The sequence below is a fragment of the Syngnathus leptorhynchus genome, chromosome 1, assembly GCF_054491065.1.
Source record: "Syngnathus leptorhynchus isolate UIUO chromosome 1, UIUO_Slep, whole genome shotgun sequence".
Taxonomy (NCBI): domain Eukaryota; kingdom Metazoa; phylum Chordata; class Actinopteri; order Syngnathiformes; family Syngnathidae; genus Syngnathus; species Syngnathus leptorhynchus.
Genome location: NC_141195.1, coordinates 7,094,717 through 7,119,085, shown reverse-complemented (window position 1 = coordinate 7,119,085; position 24,369 = coordinate 7,094,717). Strand labels below are relative to the sequence as shown.

At 41.8% G+C, this 24,369-nt stretch overlaps 1 protein-coding gene across 3 annotated transcripts in view; it reads right to left on the bottom strand.

The window, feature by feature from the left end:
* magi3a (membrane associated guanylate kinase, WW and PDZ domain containing 3a) overlaps window positions 1-24,369 on the bottom strand; it is a 58,205-nt gene that overhangs the window by 3,275 nt on the left and 30,561 nt on the right. For 2 of the 3 annotated variants that reach the window (XM_085925467.1, XM_085925475.1), the window contains 20 exons: window positions 19,440-19,556; window positions 17,830-17,949; window positions 13,924-14,130; window positions 12,730-12,901; window positions 12,142-12,221; window positions 11,041-11,098; window positions 10,832-10,900; window positions 10,240-10,346; window positions 8,209-8,406; window positions 6,695-7,279; window positions 4,864-4,895; window positions 4,249-4,495; window positions 3,565-3,659; window positions 3,293-3,485; window positions 2,763-2,975; window positions 2,076-2,261; window positions 1,890-1,989; window positions 975-1,017; window positions 704-841; window positions 491-629 (listed from right to left, as the gene is read on the bottom strand). In XM_085925467.1, coding sequence (XP_085781593.1) covers window positions 491-629; window positions 704-841; window positions 975-1,017; window positions 1,890-1,989; window positions 2,076-2,261; window positions 2,763-2,975; window positions 3,293-3,485; window positions 3,565-3,659; window positions 4,249-4,495; window positions 4,864-4,895; window positions 6,695-7,279; window positions 8,209-8,406; window positions 10,240-10,346; window positions 10,832-10,900; window positions 11,041-11,098; window positions 12,142-12,221; window positions 12,730-12,901; window positions 13,924-14,130; window positions 17,830-17,949; window positions 19,440-19,556 — 3,099 coding nt within the window. The remainder of the gene's footprint in view (window positions 1-490; window positions 630-703; window positions 842-974; window positions 1,018-1,889; window positions 1,990-2,075; window positions 2,262-2,762; window positions 2,976-3,292; window positions 3,486-3,564; window positions 3,660-4,248; window positions 4,496-4,863; window positions 4,896-6,694; window positions 7,280-8,208; window positions 8,407-10,239; window positions 10,347-10,831; window positions 10,901-11,040; window positions 11,099-12,141; window positions 12,222-12,729; window positions 12,902-13,923; window positions 14,131-17,829; window positions 17,950-19,439; window positions 19,557-24,369) is intronic. The other variant, XM_085925484.1, reaches the window with a different exon arrangement.

Genomic DNA, 24,369 nt, shown 5'->3' with positions numbered 1-24,369 from the left:
TTGTTCTTCTAGGACTCACTGCTTTAGTTTCGCCATCCAAGTTCAGAACTTATTTACATGTGCTGTCACATGCAACCGCTCTATTCATTTGACGGAGGGCGAGAGGAAGGCGCAGAGAGCAACACTTAAATCTGGCAGCAGATGGATCACTCGGGAAGAAGGGAGAGGAGCACAAGGTTTTACCGCGGTTATTTAGGGACAGACCAAGAAAAGCAGTGAGGCCTTTAGTGATGCTCTGGTTTCATGTAGAAGCACAGGGTGGAAGAAGAGCTCAGACCTATGGGAGGAAGAGACAAATAGAAACAGACAGACAGCCGTGCCAATGGAAAAGAAAAACAGAAAAGGCAAGTCAGATATCGGCGCGTGAGAGTGTTTGCGAGCTCAAGATATAAGAGGCGAGAGAGACAGAAAGCTTGTAACGCATGCATGAGAAGAAGAAGCGTACGGCCAATATCCAACACTTGAGATCCACGCTATGTGCGTCACTCACTGTGATCGGGAACCAAACCCTGGCCAGGTCGCAGCAACAGATGAACTTTATTGCCTCCCGCTTGGATCAGCTCGATGGCTCGAGTGTGAGTGATGCCCTGAGTGGCCTCACCGTTGATCTCGACGATTTGATCGCCAACCTACCGATGTTTTTTTTTTTTCATGAGACACCTCGGAGGGTCTATTTATTTTTATCCAAATGGTAAAAACTCACATGTATCCTTCCATCTTTAATTGCAGGCCCGTCCTCAGCCAGGCGCAGGATAAACAAGCCCATGTTGTACTCTTTACCTCCCCTCAGACTGAAGCCGAAACCCCTCTGGCTACGATCCAGTTCCACCACAAAACAGTCCTTTTGCAAAAAAAAAATCAATTCAAAGCAATGCTAGAAATTCAGAAAATAACAAACAAAAAGCATCTCAACAGCTGAGCAACCAAATAAAGAGAAGAAAGAGTCCCCAAAAAAATTGCAAGTGCAAACTCACCTGCTTGAGGCCTGCTGTGTTGAGTGTTCCCATGTCACCATTCCTGCTCCAGAAAAAACCCAATAAACACTTGAATCTTGTGAAGTGAGTTTGGTTATTATCAAGAAACCTTTGGGGAAAAAAATCTTTCAATTCTTATAAGCTATTTTTCCTGTCCTTGATATATTTGGTCCATACAAATCATTTAGTTGTGCTAGTCATTTAAAATGAACAGGAAACTGAAGGAATAAGGTCGGTCTCTTATTTTTTTTCCCATAAGTCACATTACTGTTCTTCTAGAATGAGGTGCCTTAAGATTCCTCTGAATTAATACGCAATATTCTTTCCAATTTTTTTCTCCCTAACACCTAAAGCATGGCGATTTGCTTATTATTTTTATTAATAACGCTGGTGTACAACTTTCAATTCCATCGACTGCCTTTAGGGGTCCCCACAACCCCACTTTAGAAACCATCTGAATTCCTCGTTATGGAATAGAAACGCAAAAACCAGTCCTAATTTTATGATTACAAAACCTTCTGGCCAATTTATTCACTACACCTGTATAATATGGTGGCAAAGTTATTGTGACATCTCCAAACAGTGGAACCGTTTAGACAATTCAACATTGCTGTAACGTTTCTGTGCTCACAAACAGCTTAGATCATCAATGGCACTGCAGAGGCACTTAATGGGTAGAATTGGAATGCTGAGCAGGTGAGGAACTGCTGCTTGGAGGATTAAAAAAGTGTAGCATTAAACGGAGCCTGACTGCTCTGTAATCTTTTTTTTTCCCCTGATATGCGCCACCATTCAAGCAGAGGCGGAAGGGGATTTTCTATCTTGCTGTGTGGGAGCCACAAATCGCTAGCAGCACTAAGAAGATTGGACATATTATCAATTGGTCTACAATCCCCCTTCCGTCTTGGAGTTTACCTGTACCCGTCTGCATAGCTAGGAGGCTGCTGGCCGACAGCTCTCGGATGCACCGATGGACTCTGCATGGCCGAGTTGGTGGTGGACGGAGGCATGCTGTCTGTTACGAGCAAAGGCCACGCTCAAAATGACACGCAGGAGAATCACAGCCCTCGTAATAGTGCAATTAAAAACATGGCGACCGACCGTCTTCGGGGACAACAGTGAGGGTAACCGAAGTGCCGGCTTCCTTGATGAGCTGGACAATGTCGTTGTGTGACAGCGCCATGATGGACTGACCGTTCACAGCAGAGATTCGGTCGCCCACTTTCATCTGGCCCAAACGGTCGGTTGGGCTGCCTTCAATGATGCGGCCGATCTTGTGAGGTATTACTGAAACACACAATTATGCAAACATGTGACTATCATGGTGGAGGAAGACAATTTGTATCATAAATGTGACACTATTTACATTTCTATCCTATTGGTGTCTCCTAAAAGTTATTTATTTTATTGGCCCACGATAACGCGTCTTTATTCATGTCATATTTACTATATTCATGTAATTATAATAACTGAACGTTTCATTTACGCTTTGGCATTTATCACAAATCAAACTAATTACAAATATAAAATCAAATCTAGTCAATATATACAAAATTTAATGTATCTTTACTTGACCAATTATTTACTCTTTTGACTTGAACAAAAATATTACAACAATGCATGTAGATATACGTATATATTAGGGTCCTGGGAATAACCTGAGCTCAAGTGAACGCTTACAGACGGATATGCTATATGCACTGTTATGTCACTTCCAATGCCAACCTCCACTTGTCATGCTCTGCTGCTTTTTTGAATTTGCATTAAAAATGATAATGCATGTCAGACCTCCTGGAGGGGGCTTGTTCTTTGAGGTGAGGATGACAAAGCCAAAGCCTTCGTTGTCTTTGCGATGCAGAGTGACTTCAAAGGACTCCTGTCGGGAGGGATAGGCAGCCTTCAGCGGCTCCCCTCGAGCGGTCATCGTAGGAGAGTTGCTGACCAGAGCAGGTGCCACCTGGAGGGGCTGCTGCCAACCCTCCTCATCCCAGCCGCCGCCGTCTGACATATACACAGACACGTGATTAGAAATATCCGTTCAGCTAACCAATTTCTTTAAATCTTTGTCTGAAAAAAAACCCCCACAAGTTTACTACAAATACAACAAAAACCTATTTGGTTGTTTGGTTGATTTAAGATCGGTTGACATTTAAGGCTGGCTGATGTCGGAACCTCTCACACGGCAAATTGAGTCATTGCAGAACGGCAATATGAACCGACAACAACAAAACGAAATACACGTGTCGTAAATACATTCCGAAATAATGATGCAGCTTTTTTACCTGTTTGGCAGATGCAATCAATGCAAGTTGACTCACCGGAATGTGTCAATTTCCTGCGGACGGTTAGCATGACTTGGCCGTTGCGTGCCGCATTGGTCATGAGTTCCAGTACTTGTTTGTGCGATTTGCCTTTCACTGGCACGCCATCTATACAAAGCAGCTCATCACCCGCCCGCAGGCGCCCGTCTTTCTCAGCTGCACCCAGCGGGACAATGGCACCGATGTAAACCTGCCGACACAACAAGACATTTGAATGCACTGAAACAGAATGACTTTCTAGGAATAAGACAATGGAGACTTCCACTTACCGGCTGCTCCGGCCCCTCCCCTCCAAGGACCCTGAAGCCGAAGCCTGACTCTTGATTTCTCTTGATGTATACATCCAGGTCCTTGGAATTTGCAGCTACAGAAAAAGCTATTTTTGAGAATTGCATTCATTCGGAACGACAATAAGACTGATTGAAACCCACTCTTTTCTAACAGTCATATCCAACAAAACATAGCGTTTCATAACCAAATATTGGTTGTTTCATTTGATCCAGGTGGGTAGTTTGAAAGACACATTTGCCATAGAAATGACCAAACCGTAAAATAACATACGATAAGCTTTTCCTTGGCGCTTAAATAACTGCACCCCAATCAATTATTTTTTAATTTTATTTAAAAAAATACATTTTTTTTTTAATAGATGCTGGTTGCCGTCCAAGTAACGCAAGGAGAAAATTACTTGATTTGGTCCTCTAAGCGAAAATAACTAACAAATAGTGCTGTCACAATCATATTTATTTTTAAATAGAATATTCTATCGATTATACCATCAATAAATTGAACAATTGTGTAAAAGTTTATCTTACCAAACCGTTTTCCTCATTTACTGTTTATTCACTCAATTACTTTTACTACAATTATTATCATTTAAGTTAATTAGAATGTGGAAATAAACTTAAGCTTCCAATTATCCACACACAATGAAGAAAACATTGCACACTTACGCTGACTATCCAACATCGCCTTGGACTTGATGTACAGCTCCGAAGCATCTGGTTTGGGAGAAGATGAGCGGATGACGTTGGAGAGCGGATTAGGGGGCACCTCTGCAGGACCCAGCGTCTCGGGGCTATTGTTCAGCTCGGCTCGCTGCAACTGTGTGATGGGAGTATGGTGGGTGTGGTGGGGAGTCTGTTGAGGGGCAGGCTGAAATGTCGGCTGAGGAGCGGGCTGAGATGTTGCCGCCGTGCACTGCAACAGAGGAATCACATCGCGCCAATGTGTCAACAGTACAGGCCGCATTAACAACACGCCAAGTGCGGCTACGCATTCCGCTAGGAATCAATAAAGCATTATTAACGAGCCTGTTGCTGCTTCAGCCGCTTGCTATTTTAAGAGTACAGCAGCACAGAGGCGCAACGCAGGAAACAAGCGGTTTAATAAAGCATGTGCTCTTCAACAGCCGAGCAAACAATCATGTTAAAATCACCGTTTGCCAGAAAGCAGCATACTTTTAGGCAAATCTCAGCACTAGCAAAATAATGTAGCATACAGTGGCGGGTGCTCGCAGTAAATATATTTATGTGTTATCATTTGTGTGTGCGTGTTTCTCGACTTACAGGTTTCAAGGATTTCACAGGTGACGTTTGACCTAGAAGCAGACAAGACATTTGGTGATGACAAGATTACATACTGTATTTCTATTGACTTTGTTGTGTAAGCAGCCGAGAATCAAAATGGTTGCGAATCTGCATGAACTGAGTGACTACAAAGCCCAGGGTTGCCTTCTAAGAAGAAGGAATTTCGTTCTTTTGAATCTTGTTAAACAACTACGCATATTACGGAACTAACGAGCTTCACATACATAGTGATATGACACTGGATGGCAGCTTCCAGATATTTTTTGAACTCAATAGAACTGTTGTTCTGAACATCTGGCTGACCTGTCTGAAAGCGTGGTGACCATGACAGGTGCCGGAGGGCTACAATTTCAAGCCACCAGTAGGTGGCAGTATTCTCCAACCGCCCAATAAAAGCCCATAATACAGTAGCAGTGGTTCTCAACTATTGTCATGGACCCACTTTTAATGACGTTAAGAAAAAAAGAACACACACTGCCAAAAAAAATAGGATGGCCCATAACATTTGCATTTACAAAAATGAACACAAGTTAAAAAAAGAAAAATGTGAAAAATCCCTTAAAGTTGGAAAAAAAAACATCTCTTCAGATTAAGGCGTCACCATTCAACAAGCAACTGAAGGGAAGTTATAATATTGTCAAATCAAATGTGAAATACATTGATGCAAAACATCGAGTCACCATGCTCCCTCGGCAAAAAAGGCAGGGCACGTGGCCGCTGAATTTACATCTTTGTAGGTTGGGAGCATGGCCAAATCATTGGCTCTCTTTACGATGGCACTTCAGGGTCGAACCCGAATAAGTGCAGCTCAAAGCGCCTGCTGATTTTACAAGTAATGATGAACCTGTATGACCATTTTTCCTTGTTTTTTGGACAAAACTCTTCATGACATTTCCGCATCAAATTATAGCCATGACATTTATGCTAACAGAAAGTCACTTTAAGCACAACACATGTCAACGTGAGAAATTATTTGTAGGGTGCATTTATACATTTGATTTCCTGGGGACACAAATGGACCCAATTTGATTGAATGGCCCAAATAATGTTTAATATGGGATGAGGGATTCCATTGTTTGAGTGCATTTGATTTATCTAATGGTAAACAATACATTTACATTGTGATTTATAGGCTCCTGCAGGCTAAAATGATCCGTCCGCACGGCTACGGGTGGGTGGGTCGTTGCGTGTGTTGACTTCTCTCATCTACAAACATCACAATTGATTTAATACCTCGTTAAATGCAACCGGTGGGGAACAAGCTTGCTTGTCACCAAGTGATTTACACTTGTTAAATTCTCGTTTGATGTCAAGTCTTTTGGACACGTCGCCATTTATTTTAGAAGAATCTTTTGGCCTAGCCTGAGTTTTTTTTTTTTTTTTATTCTACACATAATTTTTTTTTATTCCAAACACAATTTATGCTCTGCTATTTCTGTTCCATTTGACAAGATCTTTACAGCTTTGGGTTACTTGACCAATTTTAAGAAACATTTTTTTTTTGCCTCGATCCTCGCTCAGCTGAAATTCACGTGATTGGATTACTGATTATATGATTGGATCGGGACATCTTTGAGAACATATAGTACTTCTTGAAGGCTCACTATGGCAAATTGGCGTTGATCATATGATGTCCAAATGTGGACTGCATGATGTAAACGACCGTTTCAATATAATTGTATCGTACCATTCAACCTGTTGTGAATCTGCGAATTATTTTCCTAGTGCTCAATGTGTAATTCATGAGAATGTGAGAAGACACACAAACTTAAGTTAGTTGGTGTCCACATTTTTTTTCTTTGTCACTCACCTCCTCTGAGCACCAGCACGTTGACTTCACTTCCTACAGGCAAGTCCTTGAGGATGTCCACCACCTGCGAGTGACTCAGCGTCTGCACGTTCTGTCTGTTAATCTCTTTGATAACGTCGCCCTTCAGCAAACCGCGACACCACTGCGCGTCTAGAATCATCTTCACCTTTTGGCCCAGGGGGCAGTCAGCGATAGCAAAACCAAAACCCCCAGGGCCTTTCAATAAAGGCACACTGATGAGCTCGGGTTGAAGCAAGGTGGCATCTGCACACTCCTGGTTGTGGACATAAGGAGGGTGATGGTGGTGATGGTGGGAATGGTGGCGCCCTCCGTTAGTCATGGGCGGTACCGCAGCAGTGTGCCTGGGGAGGGTTCCGACGGGTTGCGGGTCTTGAGGTTTGGAAGCGGCCAGAGAAGAGTCTTTGGACACGTCCTCGCCGCTGCCAGAATCCTCAGGCAGCGGGTAACCACGGCACAGGACCATGTCGACATACTGGTTGATGGGAATGGATTGGAACATCTGCACCACATCAGCATGCGTCTTCCCCAGCACACATGTCCGATTGATGTCAACAATCACGTCACCTGGAAGAGCACAATAAAGCATGTTTCGATTTATTTGAGAGAAATGTTGAGAAGGTTCGAAAAGAGATCACAATCAAATGCGCCTGGTTGTAAAAGGATCTTGGCTGATGAATAGCTCACAGAATAGGTCTGGAGAGCCGATTTTAAATGCTGACCGATACGCTTGTCTCAACCTTCCCACACAATCAATACACTCCCCTGACAAACACAGATCAGATTTTCCTTATCGGAGCAAGTTCTACAGCCCCTGTGCTCCACCACGGAAAGAGAGATGTTTATGTACTCAGGGTACATCAAGCTGCATTAGGAATGTAAATGCTAATGGACCATTATCAAAAAAGATGCTTTGGTATAACATTTAACTGTGCTAAAAGAATCTTGGTCATTTGGTAAACAGAATGTTTTCTTTAATCTAGTTGGAGTTTTCAAAGAGACTCATTTCGCTCAGATAAAAGCTTTGCACAGCTCTGTATTTTCTCTGTAAGATTTATCATGCTTTATGACCTGACTTCCAGTTCAAAGCTGTGCATGATCAAAAATAATAGCTTGAATTTCTTGACCTCTTAATGTGTTGAGAGCATTTTAATTTGGAGGCGTTTCCAAATATTTGTCTGGTATTGTATTTCTGCCTACTCAAGTAGAATGTTTTCGATATAATCCAAAGCAATTTTGTTCATTAGAGAAATTACCTTTGAACATATTTCAAAGGTTGGATGAAAGAAAAGGAATATCTATATTTCCTCAATTACCTTTGTATCAGATTATGCAGATTGTCAAAACTAAAATATTTTACACATACAGTACATACGTGTACAAAAAAAATAAAAACTAGGTTAGCACTTGAAAAAGTCCTGTTTCTATCTCCATCTATCCTCCAGCCTCTTTGACATGTCCACAGAGGTACCAAAGTAACATAAAGGGACCCATACCAGAGGCAATTTTCTTGTCGAGTGCAGCAGGCCCATCAGGAAGGACATTTTTGACCTGGAGAAACTCGTCTGGACGGTCGCCTCCGATAATGGTGAAGCCGAAGCCCTGGGGGCTTTTTCGAAGTGCGGTTTGATAGACGGACCCCTGCAGCTGAGATGGGTCTCGTGTGAAGCGTCGCACTCCGAGAGCAGGCTCCTCTGTCGCAGGTAGAAATTTACAGAAATTGTGAATGAAGATTTGCTTCTTGCAAGTTCTCAAATCTCCTAAAAGCTGTTAATGTGTTGCATATGCTTGCGTGGATGTGTCAATGTTTGTGTGATGTGAAGAAATTGAAAAGCTCAAAACGTGCCATCTGTTTGCATTCATGCGACAATACACTATCATAGATGACAGCATGTCATGTTATGTTAGGACAGGGGTTTCCAACTGGTTTTGTCCAAGAGACCACCATTATGACAAAGAAGCAACCCGGAATATTATTTCAGGAGGATGGACCTATACAGGCTATTTATTTGCATCTGTATATCTATTTTGGGAATCTTAGCTACATTTGACATAATTCGGATGAGTAAATGATTCACCAAATTAGCTTGAAAATAAATCAAGCCTAAATAAAATATTAATTTTCATAAAAAAATAAAGTTACAATAATTTTCCATTTCCAATTTCGCGGACCACTTGCAATACCGCTATGGACCACTCCAGGGCCGCGGACCACTAGGTGACCAAAACTGTCTTGGGACATAAAAAATAGTGATATCATAAGTTATATAGTGATAATAATAGTCGTAATAATAGTAATATATAATATGTCTAATAATATGCATGTACACGCATCTCCTCTCCCCACATTAATTTACGTGTAGTCTAAGATAATGGTGTGTGTGTTTGTTTTCATTTGGCTTGAATCAACATTAGCCGTTCGCTTGGAGAAGCAGATGCCGCTGACGTGCACGCTTAGGGCAGACTAGTCCCTGATTTATTTGCATACTACGAATGAACGTCGTCCTTCCCCCCGCCTGCCCACTTGCTGCATCATTTGCCAAAGATTTATACATAACAGCACGCTGCAGTTCCACTTCTGGCCAGCGTGATAAGCTCCAATGATCTGAATAAGGGACCGGGACCTGTTGACGAACCGACTTCCTTCAATAAATCAGTTTGAACAAATAGTTTGTGAGCAAAACAACACTTAAGGATGGTGGAGTGTGCACGGTACATGCAATTCATGTTTACATGGTGGTAATTAAGCCGTGGGCCACCGTGGGACAGTCTGACATCTCAGGGGGTGAAGTAATTATATAAAATGTCAGACAGGATTGTCAGGGCCGTAATTAGGATGGAGGGCGGCGCTGGGCTCCGTGGCTGTCTTGCTCGCTCGCCATTTTGTCTGATAGGTCAAATTGGCTGTCCTGTCAGAACACTGTTTAGAAGCCACTTCACGCTCGTCCACAAGCTCGCTGGTTATTATTCGTTCTCATTAACAAAGGGCGTGGAGGTGGAGATTGTGTATTGAAGCAAAGGTTGGCAGCACATAAATAAAAGCCGTTTCATCCACAGACTACAGAGATCCTCGGCTGCTGGAAAACACAGCGGCTACTAGAATACTAATATCCTTGTCTTTCATTTGCGCAGAAAAACGGTAAATATTATCCCTCGCTTGCATAAGAAAACACGGCAGCGTTCACTTCAGGCAGGAAATGATGAACAGATCAAGAAAATGCAATACGCTTTTCACAAGTTACTTTTAACTGCTCCGGTTCCGCTTTAAAAGAGACTCCAGAGCCCTCGGAATTTAATATCTGTCTGCCAAAATGAGTTCCGTCACCCAGTGCAGCTCGGCTCCATTATGCAAATTGACTATCATTGCTTCAGAGGGCAGCTGTTTATAAGCAGCCTGTCAACTCCTAACACATCTCAGCGGGAGAGACGAGATGCGCAAAGGGCAGTCAGTCAGTGATGCTACAGAAGAGAAATGCCATCATTCCACTGCTCAGTGCAATCAAGGGTCTTTCTGCTGTGTTTTTCACCTGAGGGCGTGGCCGTTGTTGAGGATGTTGCAGAGGGCGTCTCCACGCTCGCCTTCCTCTTTGCTTCAAGGACTGGATTCTCAAATTGAGTCTTCTGGTTGATATGGCTGCAGGATGACACGCGTGAAATATTGCAAAGCAAAAAACGAACCGTTATATAGCAGTTTACTTTGCAAATTGTTTCATTTGGTATGGTTTTGCTGACATTGCAACAAACAGTCACCATCCTGGTGTTTCGCAATGACAACCACCACCGACATGATGGAGCCCATGATGCGTGTCAGCAAATGAAATGAAACAGGCCCCATACTTTGCTATCTATTCATACTCCCTCATTACTGAAACTCATGAGATATCATAATGACCCGGCCAGACAAAGAGGCAGATATATGGGAGACGCAAGGCAGCCTCTTGTTGACCCTCTTGTATAAACAGAGGCCTTGATCCTCCCCCTACGCTTCTTTGTCTGCAGTAATGGGAGCAAAATGAAACATTGAGCTCTATTTGTAGTCTTGATAAATAAAAAAAGAATCGCCCCTTTGTTTCCCACGCAGGGCCCCCGACACTCAAATTGTTTGTTGTATTTTCCTACTTTGAGGGGCTGTGGGAAATTGGGAGCATAGGCTGCATCGGATTCATCTGCACCTTCGCCTCCATCCTGCTAAATACATGCCATAAATCGAAACCGCTCACCGAGTCCAGTCACTATGATTCAACAAGCACATATTACGTCACCTCCTCTAACACCCCCATTTTCAAATTCCCTTTTGGATGCTTCTAATACAGGAGATGTTTACTCACTCAACGTAGTAGGTGCCATACTGGGGGTCCTCGATCCTCTCCCAGCCATAGGGCAACTCTAGAAGGAAGCAAAACAAGAGTGAGGACTTCATGGGTGCTTGAAAAATCAACAAGATTTTCACCTTGAGGATAGATAGATTACTTGTTTTGTTTTCCACACTTTCAAATGACAGGTGATAGCAGAGGGAAGGGCACAATTGTTACAGCTCGAAAAATAATAGTCTTTGTTTCGGGAGGTGTGTACGTGAGCGTCATCTCAAGTTCTCGCTTCTGTGACGCAAAAGAATCCTTGGAGGAATTGCATTTGTGTTAAGATGGCGGCACTGATGAGCGCTCTGCGTTTACTCCACAAGCCTTTAGAGGGAGCAGACACGACACCCGGGAAGGAAATGCTGGTTCCGCTCTTTATTTGCTAACTCTGCAGTGTTGCCAATTCATCAGGAAAGAAAATCGGCATCGGCGACACTGAAAGTCCGGAGAAGTTGTTAAATGATGGCTTTATCTAATTTGCCCAATTGCTTGAAAGTAAGAGTAAGCAAGTACCAAGTTCCTCAACTTGCAGATTTTTGGAGCTACAAGGAGCCCATTAAGTAGATTGCGAGCTACTAGTGTAGTTTGTAAACGTCTTATTTTGGTGCAACACAAACAATAATCACTCCGCTTTCATGGACAAAAGAAATCAGAGAATAAAAAGTGTTGAGAGGCTGAAATCAGAAGATTTGTACTAGTTCGAAACGATTACTCAATTGTGAAAATAGTTGTCGATTCATTTGATAACCGATTACTTGTCAATTAATTGATTCATTTGACACCTCTACAATTCAGTGGATAGGATCGGATCATCTCTAAAAAAATACAGAGAATACAGACTGTTAAGAGGCTGAAATAAGAGGATCGTACAATTTTGAGTTACACAATGCTTTGAAAACGATTACTCGATTATTAAAATAGATAATCGTTTACTTGTCAATTAATTGATTAATTTGACACCACTACAATTCAGGGGATCGGATCATTTCTAAAAAATGTATTTTATTGGCAATACGGAGCAACTCAATTTCCTCGATGAAACTTGAAGCTATCCGTCAAATCATGTCTCACCTCCTTCTTCGCATTTCTCAGGAGCCTTGGCCTTCTTGGCGAGTCGCGGGTCCAGCCAGGTTGTGGTTTTGCTGTTATGGCTGCACAAAGACAAAATTCCTCTTCAGGCTTTGTCAAGATCATCAAAAAGATAATGAGACGATTAAGCAATTAGTGGCACTATATTACCCAAGCTACTTGAGCATCTCTTGGAAGCTAAAAGATTTAAAGGCTCATTGAGTATAGATACACACGTACGTAGATTATGAGATCATACGGTGTACTCGGTAATATTAAATCCGAGAATACGTTGCGGCACAAATAAAACAGCAAATTAAAACGATGTGGGCCAGCCAGGTAAGAAATCTTCCCCACAGGGCCAATGAAAGTAAAACAACAGCTGAGCCTGCAGATACTTTCACCAGACTGATGCGGGGAAGTGCGACCAGAACTGACCTGGCTTATTATGATGTAAATAAAGATGACTTGGGTGAATATTTTTGGACTATGCTTCAGAGGAATTGGGCTAAGAGGAGTCAGGAGTCTGTTGGGCGTTCATGCGATGGGAGAGCAATTAGACCAAAGCCGAGCAGTGTTCGGGCTACTCACTCTATGAAATAGACCATGCCGGTCTCTGTGTAGGCCATTTCCCAGTTCTTTGGCAGGGGCTCCTGACTATCATCCTGTGCCATGGCACTCCATGTTCGCAGGTCCATGGCCGCAGCGGACTGATTGTAGCTGGGCACAGACTTCCTCCAGTCCGCCTTGTCCTTGTTGTGGTCTGTAGCGGCCCGACATGCCGCCAGGGACACCGGTACAGAGACAGAAAGGGGAAGTGGGTGGGAATATGGGTACGGGAGGTGGTAGAAGGAGAAGGAGACAGGAGGTGAGAATGTGGGAACATTTGATGTCCTTTGGGCTCCTTGCATAGTGCCCAGCTCCTGCAGAAGTTGCTCTTCCTCTGTGGTTGCATCCACTCAAAGAGGAAAGGGTCGAGAGAGAGAGAGAGAGAGAGAGAGAGAGAAATGGGGGTGGGGGGGCATGGAGAGTACACAGAGAGGAGCGTAGCAATTGCCATAGAATTTGCACGTCAGCAGTGATATGGGAGGAACTGCCTCCCGGGCAATAGCAGAGCTGACCAACGTTTCAGCCCGGGCACGGCACAGCGACTTTTTTATGATCATGTGTGAGTATGGCCCCCCCCCCACTATCTGCAAGTTCTCATCTGACCACCTTCAGCGGCTCATTGATCGCTTCGTTTGCATGTCCGCTGGGATTGAATGACAAAGATAAAACTTGACAAAAGCGCTTTGCTGACATTTTGCCGTCATTTATACAAGAAAACACGCAGCCCCCCCCCCCCCTTCCGTGTGCACAGTAGGGATAAATGATGTATAATGCAGGCATATTCATTGGCTTGAGACAAAGCAGGAGTTTAAGATGCAATGCGTTTCTTCTCCATATTTTGTTACGATAGGCTTAACTTTCCCTCCCTGACCACCCAGAGCTACGCTGATGATGTGTATCTTGCAAAATGGAACGATCTGCTACATGCTCAATTACCTTCTCGCACTTGTCCAACCCCCCGTTTCTGCCAGCAGGTCGCACAATCTAGACAAGGCAGTAAGTGACTTGCAAAATGCCCATTTACCTTGATTGGGTGTCCAAATCTGTGTCATTATCTCACGCGTGTTACAAAGTAGTTTTATTCAAATGGAAGTCCTCCAAGTCACACAATGACAGACTGTCATATTTTGCTCTGTAATATCGTGGGGGGAAAATAAAGGACAATGTTTGTCTCACCAGCTTGACCATTAACCATTGGAGGCCTTTCGTCTTCATCCTCCTCCTCTGGGGCCGCACTGTCCTTCCTGTCCATCTTGCTGACTGAGGTTGTGCGCTTTCGTTGGACTTCATTATCAAATTCCTCGTCAAACAAGACCTGGTCCACCAAGTCCGGCTGCACGGGGCTCGGCTCGGCAGGCGGTTTAGGCGTTCCATAGTAGTTACCTAGAGAAATCAAATTTGAACAGTAAAGCAACAAGATTGTCACATACTAGATGATCCTGTTTAAGAAGGAATGTCTGGCACATCTCCTGGATTTTTGCCATCTAACTTTTAGAATTGCAGCCTCTGGTAGGCTATGAGTTTCCTACTTGTCCTCTTCCTCACTTGTTTAAAGAGATCTCTGCTAGGCTAAATTCTCAAAACTAAAATTGAAATATGCTGCATTTACTGTGCACGGAGAGTGCAGATTAGGCAACATTTAAACATATAACAACCTAACAACAGATTTATAGACATTTAAAAGCAAAGCAAAAAAAAAATGATGTAAGCATACGTAAAATCTGAATGCCGCTTTACCGTGTTTGCTTTGAAACACTCCCAGGCTCCCCTAATTGCAAACCTCAGAGCTTTACTGGGTTCATATTTAACCGGCATTCCATTAATGTATTCAGGACGAGAGCATTCAATAATTTATAGATCCGTACTAAAATTTTAAATTCACTCAAGTCTGACATAACATTGTCACTCAATCTTCAAGTGCATTTTTTGTCTTTCTAAAGCTATGCATTACAAATCATTCTAGCGTCCATGTTATGTAAATGTTAGTCTTTTATAATTCTATTAGGCTCTGGGGGAGAAAAAAAAAAACAATGAAGAGATATAGTGCTTATTAAAAAGAACGTTTTGAAAGCCTGACATCTCCCTTTTAAGTCCATCAGCCTTTTCTGTCATCCCGGCGCCCAAGGCAGTGCAGAGCTAACTTCATGGAGTGAGCGTGCACAGTGCATCAAGAGCACCACTCATTTTCATCCTTCCTCAAATATACTTTTGGAGAAGTTGGACCTCCTCACACAAGGCCACAGAAAGATAAGGGGGGGGATACGAAGGAGTTCTTTACCATACTGTAAAATGAAACCAAAAGGGGAATCCACACACACAAGTGTCCTACTTCGAAAAAGCACAACCATTTGAAAGTTTACTCATCTTGGCACAAGTCTATTTCATCATGCTCAGTAATAGAATGTGCATGAGGACACCAATGATTGCGACTGCTGTGAGATGGATGCTAGGCTAATGCTACTGAGCTCATTAGTCACGATGCAAATGGTAGCTTAAGGAGATGTTTGCAGTTTGTTGAGTCGTCTAAAACCATGCACGCTCAAAAAAGAGGAACTAAAGCGTCTGCAGGCTAATTGTTTTTATTAATTACTTGATGAGTGTACTGTGTCTTTGAGGAGTCGGGGGTTTTAGAAGCTTTGTGAAATTAGCTTGAATCCCAACAGACATCTTGTTTACTTTTGTTTACTTAGTTATTCATGGTGTAATTTAGGGAAAGAGAGCTCTCCAGGCTGGTGCACCCACAAGGAATAGAAAATAATTCACGTTATAATAAATATTAGAGGTGTGCATCACATGACTTGCCGCAAGTCACGACTTTGAGGACTTGCAACTTCTTGGCTAGACCTGACTTCTTGACAAGTCATTGTGTTTACTATTCATCATTTGTGTCTTTTTTCTGAATGAAAATATTTTTTACATTTCTCATTCATGCAAATCTGGCAAGAGTACAGGTAGTTCTCAATTGACGAACCCAGTGGCTGTAAGTCGAATTGTTTGTAAGATGAGGCACATTAAATTCTGTTCTAAAATTAAAATGATTAAATAAAAAAAGCATTGAAATTTTAGAATATGTCCTGTATATTTCAGATATTGAATATTCTAATGTCATTTTTATACAAGAGAGTATTGGGGTTTGCAAAAGAAACCCCAAAAATTTGACAAACCCATAAAATTGTTCAGAAAACACTGGTGAAAACTCAGTATATATTGTCTAGGGCTGACACGGGTAAATGCAGAACAAAATCTCCATACAAATTGAAAAATGCTTCCTTGCCAGCTACAAAGACCTTCATTAATGATTGAGGATGGAGCTTCACTCTCTGGGGCAGTGCCCAGTCTGCCCAGGCTCTGATTGTGATTGCCACAGCCAGAGGCATGTGAGGCCAAGCTTGCTTTGGCACTCTTGCGCCATTTGGCATGAATGGCCGCTGTGGCCGAGCTTCAGTTACCTTTTCCAACCCTGCATTCTTTTGTTCCCAATCACAGAACGTCTGGGGACATCTCATTAACAATACTCCCCTTGACACTTTTTCTTTTTTATTTGGCACTTGTCTATATGCCGTAAAGAGAATTCCTTTTGTGAACTCTAAGTTGTTAGCAGTTGCCAGCGCAGCACCTCAGTTCCCTCCCAACTCAGTGACTTTTGGCAGGCCGCCCACCCTCCCTCTTTCTATCGAATAAACAGCAAAGCAGCTTCGCCTCATGACTCTACAAAGTCTGCAACATAAACACTTGTCCCATTTCAAAACAGTTGTGGGCTTTGTGGAGCACAAAAACACTGGGGTGGAAAATTACATTCCCAGTGAAGTTCATGATTGGCAGGGGAAGGATGAATTTGTGTTTGTTTTTATGAACAACAAGGATTGTATTATCTTCATTTTCTGACCAACCGTCCCTTGACAGACGCACAAGCATGGACTATAATCGTCGAGTAGTTGTTGTCTCTGCTATTTAAGAAATTCAATAATCTCCACTGCATCATTAGAGTAGCCCAGTGGCCCCATGAGGTACTTAAAAAACAACTCGAGCCTACAATCGTTAAATATCTACCTTTATCTTGACATTTCTCGGGCCCTTTTGGATAATGAATGTCGTCCGATATTTTTATATTTAAGTACGAGGCAAAACAATTATTGGAAGGTACTTTTTTTGATAGTCCCATTGTGGAAATTAAATAATAGGAAAAAGGCAAAAAATAAAATAAAATCGAACTCTTTTTTTTATTTTTTTTATAAAATTATACAGGATGTTTCGAGTGATAATTTTAAAGGTTCTACAGGAAAATGTATTCTGTAGTTCTGGCTTTAACAAGAAAGTTAGATGTTTTAATGGGATTTGAAATAGTCTGTGTTCCTACAGCTGCAATATTTTTGTTTCTGACCATAACCATTGGGGATTTTTGATGGACTGGAAACATCTGTTTTACCTGAAGGAATTTTGGCAATACATACCTCTATTGTGAATAATTCATATATTGTCAACTTTCTGTCCACGGTGTTGTGCAAAATAACGTAGATAGACATTTGCTGCAAAGGTTTTTTTTGTTTTTGGTCATGTATCTCACACTTTTCTCTGTCTCTCACCCCTTTTTTTTTTTTTTTTGCTGTTTCAGATGTATATCTCCGTTGCGGTATTGACATTTAGAGACGATAATTAAACTTCTGGGAGCTTGTGAATGTCGGGCATCAATATAAGGATGCTTGTGCTGCATTATGAGGCGAGGGCAGAGCAACTCTATTACTCATCTTGCTGACTGGTTTACGACTTCAGGGTTGAAGGGCTGGTCACCAGGGGCCCAATTGGGACAGGGAGCGGACACTCACACATGCATATCACCTGGCTACATATTAACTTGGCTTGTTTCACACAGCAACAACACAAGAATGATTTTACGTTACTATGACGATCAATAGAAAAAGTAACCTGAGTGCCCATATAGAGAGGAAAAAGCGAGACTATTATTTTCATTTCACCAAATTACATTTTTAGTGGGTGGTCAAAAAAGAGCAGGAGTTATTTGGTCCAGTTTCAATATTCATTTTAAAAGTCAAATTTGCTCATAATATAAATAAAATAAAATACCATCATAGGTTCCACTCTCTAGCAGCAGTCCACATTCCTCCAGGTTACGGAACTCTTCCACACTGATGAAGTTGTAGTCCACTCCAGGAACTTCCCCTTCTCTGGGCTGCCGAGTTGTACCTGCAAACAACGGTACACTTTAGATTCGAAATCTAAGATTCTATTCAATAAATGCTGGTGGAACTTAAATATGAGGTTTTTCTCCAAGCCCATATGGAACCTCAGTTCTAATGGGAAATGAAAATCCAAACGCATTAGAGAAGATTTGTTCCCACTTGTCATAAAGTTTGGGGAGTTCAAAAAATATATATATATATTATATATATATATGGCAACAGATGCCAGCGGCTGTTAAATTGAGACAATGTTGAAGCAACTGCGACATCTCAAAATAACTTCCTTAACCTAAAACACAAGGCGATGTTTCTGGGCCCGGAACATCGTTGCTGCTACTTTCATGAAATAACAATGCTCGTAAACTGCTGCCTCTCATTAAGAAAGTAGCACATATTGCCTTGATGATGCACTCATCTTGGAGATGCTGGAAACACATTGTTATGGAAAATACTTCACGCTTTTAACGTGCCAACTCTGCTTAGCATCATTTGAGCTGTAATCGGGGCTTTTACGGAGCCTAGTCGCTCTGCTATCTGGCTGCTTTGCACACATGAGGGAATTTAACTTTGCATTTAATGTCCCCATTCTTCATTTTCCTTCTGCGCCAACATCCATCCCTGATACCGCTGTGGGCTATCACTTCTAAAACAACTCACTTTGCTAAAGGGGTAATGGTTTATTCTGTCTGACAGCAATAGGGAGAGGTGACAAGACCTACAAAAAGGACATTTTTCAACTCTGTTCAACTTAACATTTTATTATCCAGTCCCTCATATGCATAGGTGGTGGTTAAAGCTGGGCAAACGTCTAGAAATGTCAAATGCATAATCTTAGAGCAAAAGTGTGCACAGGTTGAACTGTCAACACAATGGAAAAAAAAAAATTATATTATGTATGATTATTCATCATGATTAACATCGCTGTTAAAAAGGTGACCTTTAAGGTACGCTAATTCCATCGACTCTCTTTTTCTTTGCTTCTTATCTTCCAGTGAGACACGTGTAGTGTTGATTCCACACCCGTGAAGGACATACAGTCTAAAAGGTGAGATGTGGCTGGCACTGAGGATGGAGTTTGGGATTCTGCCAAGATGTGATGGATTACCTGGTGGCCGCGCACCACTGGCACTGTTCAGCTCCTGTCATCATTATGAGAGCCAAGCACAACATTTAATAAGGCTTCAGGCTGGGTGGTGAAGTAGAAAGTCATGCTTCTACGCCCTTTCGCTATGCTCCTTAGGCTTAAGCTAGATTCGACGAGCGGGCAGGACTACTGGAGTCAGAGCAGCTATGATTCATTTGAAGCAAAACCACAACAGCAAGCCCAGGGCAAAACTTTGCTTGTTAATATTGCATTGTTGCTGGAGGTTGTCTTAATTGAATAAGTTGCCAACTCGATAAGAAGCTATGGACTGAATGTTAGAATTAGTGGCAAGTATCTTGACTGGGCTACAAATATCACAGATTGATAAAAGTCATTTCTCGAATACTCACAGGGAATCGTGCGCAGGTACAAGTTGTCCCTGATCACCTGCTGAAGCTTGTGATCAAGGGACCCCTTCTGGAACTGGAGACTGAGGTAGTGATGCAAATCGGCATTCAGCACCTTCCCTAGAAGAAGAAGACCATAATTCAGTACAACAAATAGGCAACAGTTTTTTTCTGCCAGTTCAAGAAAATGAGACAACCCTTGAGTGACTAGAGAGAAAAATAAATTCAAGTTCATAAAAGCTTGCTTGCTGTATTGGAGTGATGAGGAACTCGTATTTCATCTGAACTTTGAAACAACTCATGCGGGCGTCCTTGTTCATTGAAACAGTCTAGTAGCTTCGCTATAGTTAAGCCAACAGACACACAGCTCACTGTTATGGAACTCTTTGGACTTTTTTTTACCAGAACAATGCGAGTGAGGAATTTAGGTCAAGGGAATATAAGCTGGGGTTCTCAATGGACGTTGCGCATCAGAAACCACAAGCCTGCGGTCTGCGTTCCCAGAAACTGAATTGGCAAAGAAATTCAAGTTAAATCTAAAAAAAAAAAAAAACCTCCCAGGAAGATTTCGCTGTAATCAGTCATGACGATGGGGGTTTTACTAATTGCCAGGGTACATGTCCCATAGGGTGGACAAAATCAATCCCTCAAATGCAAAAGCATGCAAATCACCTCTACTGTCTAAAGGCAAGTCCAACTCCAGTGCAGAGAACAGGGCGGTCTTTGTGGCCCGCCTGTCAGGTTGTGTTAGTGTGCTCCATCATATCTCCATAGACAGAGAGAGCCAGCGCTACCGCTGAGCTGCCCGCCCGCTAACTTACATGGCAGCATCGTCGCTGGCTTGCCATGGTCATACTTTTGAGACATGTGGGACACAATAGAAGTCTTTGTGCCTTGTCATTTGCCTATTAAACAAATACCAATGGGTTGAAGGGGTGCGCTTTAGGGATGGAGAATCATTAAAAACAGAGGGAGGGGCTGGGATGAGGGGTTTTGTTGGCCGGCAGGAGAAATGATGATGCATGGGAGCGTACGATAGAAACGTGGTCTGTCTCGATCCTCCTCTCATCATTATTCTATCGCTCCATCTCTCTTTGTCGCAGCAGATAGTTATTATTCCAGCCCCGGGTGAATTGCTGTGAGACTGCTCGCACCTCTGCTTAAGATCACCTTCAGAAATACCAATCAACTCAATCTCATCTCTCCTTCTCGGTTTTCCTACTACACTGTTAGCCTTTTAACTACTTGATTGAGCAATAAAGATAATGATGGACTGAAATTATTCTACTACGTTTTTCGTGCGCGTGTACTGTTTTCTGTATGAATATATTTATATATTTCAAATACAGTATACTGTCTAATGTGTAGAGTGCATATAGTAGTGTAAAATATAAAAACAGAATTGATGGTTTGCAAATGCTTTTCGACTTGTATTCGACTGGATACATGACAAATATTTCATGTTGAAATTGATAAACAATTATTTTGTTGTTTGTTTTTCTATTGCTCATTTTGAATTAGCTGGGCCATGGCCATGTGTTACAACTATGTAAATTGTAAATGTAAGTATGTAAAAAAAATATTTTTATTGAGTTGCACAGTGTGTCAACTGTATATAATCCGATACATGCAGAGATATGAATGCAACTGCATTATATTTGAGCTGATAGCCAAATTATTACTGCCCTCATGAGGATAAAGGTGTAGGCTCATGTAAACTTTCTTGCAGGAAAAAAAAAGGAAGACAATGTTAAATCAGATCTCATTCAGAAAAATAAATAAATAAATAAATAAATAAATACTGTGTTGGCTTTTTGCTTTGAACATAATGCGAAGAAGGGAAATATTAAAGACATGCTACAATGAGGCAAAAGTTTATGTTGTGAAAGTGCAACTTCAGACCCATGAGGACTTTACCGGATATCATGCCTTGTGTAGTATTAAATTCAAATGCCTAAAAAAAACACACACACACAAGATGATTAATATTGTGATGAAGTAAAAACCTAAATTAATCATGGGGAAAAAAAATGGACAGATGAATGATCACACAGATAATCCCGAAAGTTAGTTAAACATTGACTGCTGCTGAGCAACTAATAAAGTGCTGACTTTTGAATTTTCCTGAGATAATGATTGATGAATAAGTCGATGGGGATGTTTGAGCTTATTCCTTCACTTTAAGGGGGAATACGTGCACTTAATGCAACATAAACATAACATGAGAACAAACTTTCACCGTTTTGTTGGAGCTTTACTCCCTAAAGTTTCGGAATATATATTTTAAGGCAAAGACAAAAATCATCATCTGAGCACCTCAACTGTTGAACATCAGTCAGAAGTAGGCCATTGCTCCACAAGTCCCACACCCATAAAAAAAAAATAAAGTTCAATAAGAATACACAAACTGAATAATTCATGTGCAAGAACACGGCAATGAGAAAATAGTGCTGTCTAGGATATTTCAAAGACAAAAAGCTTTTCCTCAATGACAAGAGGAAGTCAAGCCGACAGCGGTGGGTGTCTAATCAGGCTTTCCTTTCATTCTGCCACCTGTGGTAACAAGAATGCCGCCGCCATTTGCACATTACCTCCTTGTTAGGCGTATTCGCGACAGAAAATGCAGAAAATGTCACCTCATTCTGTCTCATTGAAATCCAAAGGAAGCGCTATTTCGTCATCTTTTTTCTTCAAATTGCGAAAAATAAATTGCATCAATAACGTGACGCAGCTCTTTTCGTCTGGACCTTAAAACGGACGGAGAGACGGATAACTAGGGAGCGACTAGCAACAACTGTCATCATGTCAGATGCGCTACAACCGCATTGCTGAATGAACCATACGTCAGGCGTTTTAAAAAAGGTTTACATGAGTGGAAAACCTTTCTAATTTTCCCTTTGCGCTAGTTTGTACCTGCTTTTCGGAGGCGCTATTTAAAGATGCACAAATCAACCGACGCCTTAAGTCTCAGGTTTGATAAATCACCTTAAGCCCGCTGTCTTAATCTTTTTGCATAAACTCCTCCCAGAATGGGCACATTTACAGCGCAGTTCATTTTGCGCGTTTGGCAGACATAATTATGGATTTTTTCACCAGACCAAACAATTCCGACCCTCTGATATTTACTAGCCTGGAATCTTCCTTAGTAAACGTATGCTAGTGGCTGAAATGACTTTCTTTTTGTCCCCTGTGAAGATTCTAATAGCAAGAGCAAGCCCTAACCACAAGTTGAGGGCCACAATGAGAGCAAATAAGAGAAGAAGCTCCATTCTGCATTCTGTATCATCCGAAGCCTTCTGTTGCTTGCAATGGCTGCGCCTTGAGAACACTCCATCTGCCTTGTCTTTCCTATTTTAAGCCAACTCCAAGCTGTTGATTTCATACCATGTTGTAAAATGTTTCAATCAAGTTTGCCCGACGTGGTGAGTAGCCAAGGTTCATTTCGTGTTGCTAGGACAGTATGATATAACTCCATTTTAATTCTCCTTGACCTTACGTCAGACTATGACATTGTTATCAACTGCTTGAGATAACAAGACAAGACAATGTTGGCTTGTGGCTCCAGAATTGATGATGGATTTTTCTGTTATGACACAATCAAGACATTCCCGATGTAGGATCGATTTAGGTCATTTCAGACTAACTGTGAACAGTTTAGATTTGTGTCCCCGTTTCTATAATTTTAATATTGAGGCAATCAAAGCTTACCACCTTACCATTATTTTTTTGGGCTAACAAGCTGTAAACATTATTTCCATTGCGACAGAACTACAGCATGCTGAATAATCTCTGTCGAGGCTCAAACAGAGATTCGCAGTGCAAACCCTTTTCATCCACCAGCCCACCATCGCAATTCCAACTTGCAGTCACACACACACACACACACACACACACACACACACACACACACACACACACACACACACACACACACACACACACACACACACACACACACACACACACACACACACACACACACACACACACACACACACACACACACACACACAAGATTTAATGGGAAGGAGATCAAGGAGCAGAACAATGCATTGTGTCATATCTATGAGCTAGAATGTGATCTTTGCATTTGTTGACATTGGAGGATCAGAAAGAACGCAGCCAGGGGGAAAAGAAACTGCATCATCGAGTGAGAGAGATTGATAAGTGAACTAGTTGCATGTATAATGAAAGCATAGCAGAAAAAGAAATACTTGCATCGACAGTATTCTCCAACGTGCATGAAAAAGACACGACATGGAAACGAGTCTGATGGCGACATGTTTGATCAGCTAATGGATAAATGCTAAAATGAATCTCAATGATGGTCGTAACGGTGACCACGCATGAATATTTTTGCCGTTTTCTGAGGTGAAATGATGTTTGATTGTGCATCACCTTAAAAAAGGTTACGACTACTAAGCAGTCAGTGATGCTTTAAGCATGCGTCCTAATAATATGCACAGCTGAGAGGAGGGCTTTGTGGGAAAGCTGACCCAGGGGAATGCTTTTGCGCTTTTTTATGTAAGGCCCCATATGCTGCCTCTCGCACCAGCTTTCACGGACAAATATTTCATCCTAGGATTAGCGCACATTACGGCAACATTCACTTTTCATGAGTTGATGACGACGATGATGATAATAACAATAATAATATCCTTATTATGATCAAAATTATTATTATTATTATTGAACCGTTTTGTCCTCATTGGTTTGGTGCATGTGGAAAATGATTCAGACTAATCAAAAGCGGCCTTTCAGCCTCAACCTCGCAACAAAGATGAGATGTTTGCATCACGGGTGATTGTATTAGACAATTTTTTGCAATCATGTAGTGTAGATATAAGTTATATCGGCATCTGCTGACAATCCAAAGCTTGCTGTTGATACCAGACATGATTTGGTTTTACTTGATTTGAATGTAACAGCAGTT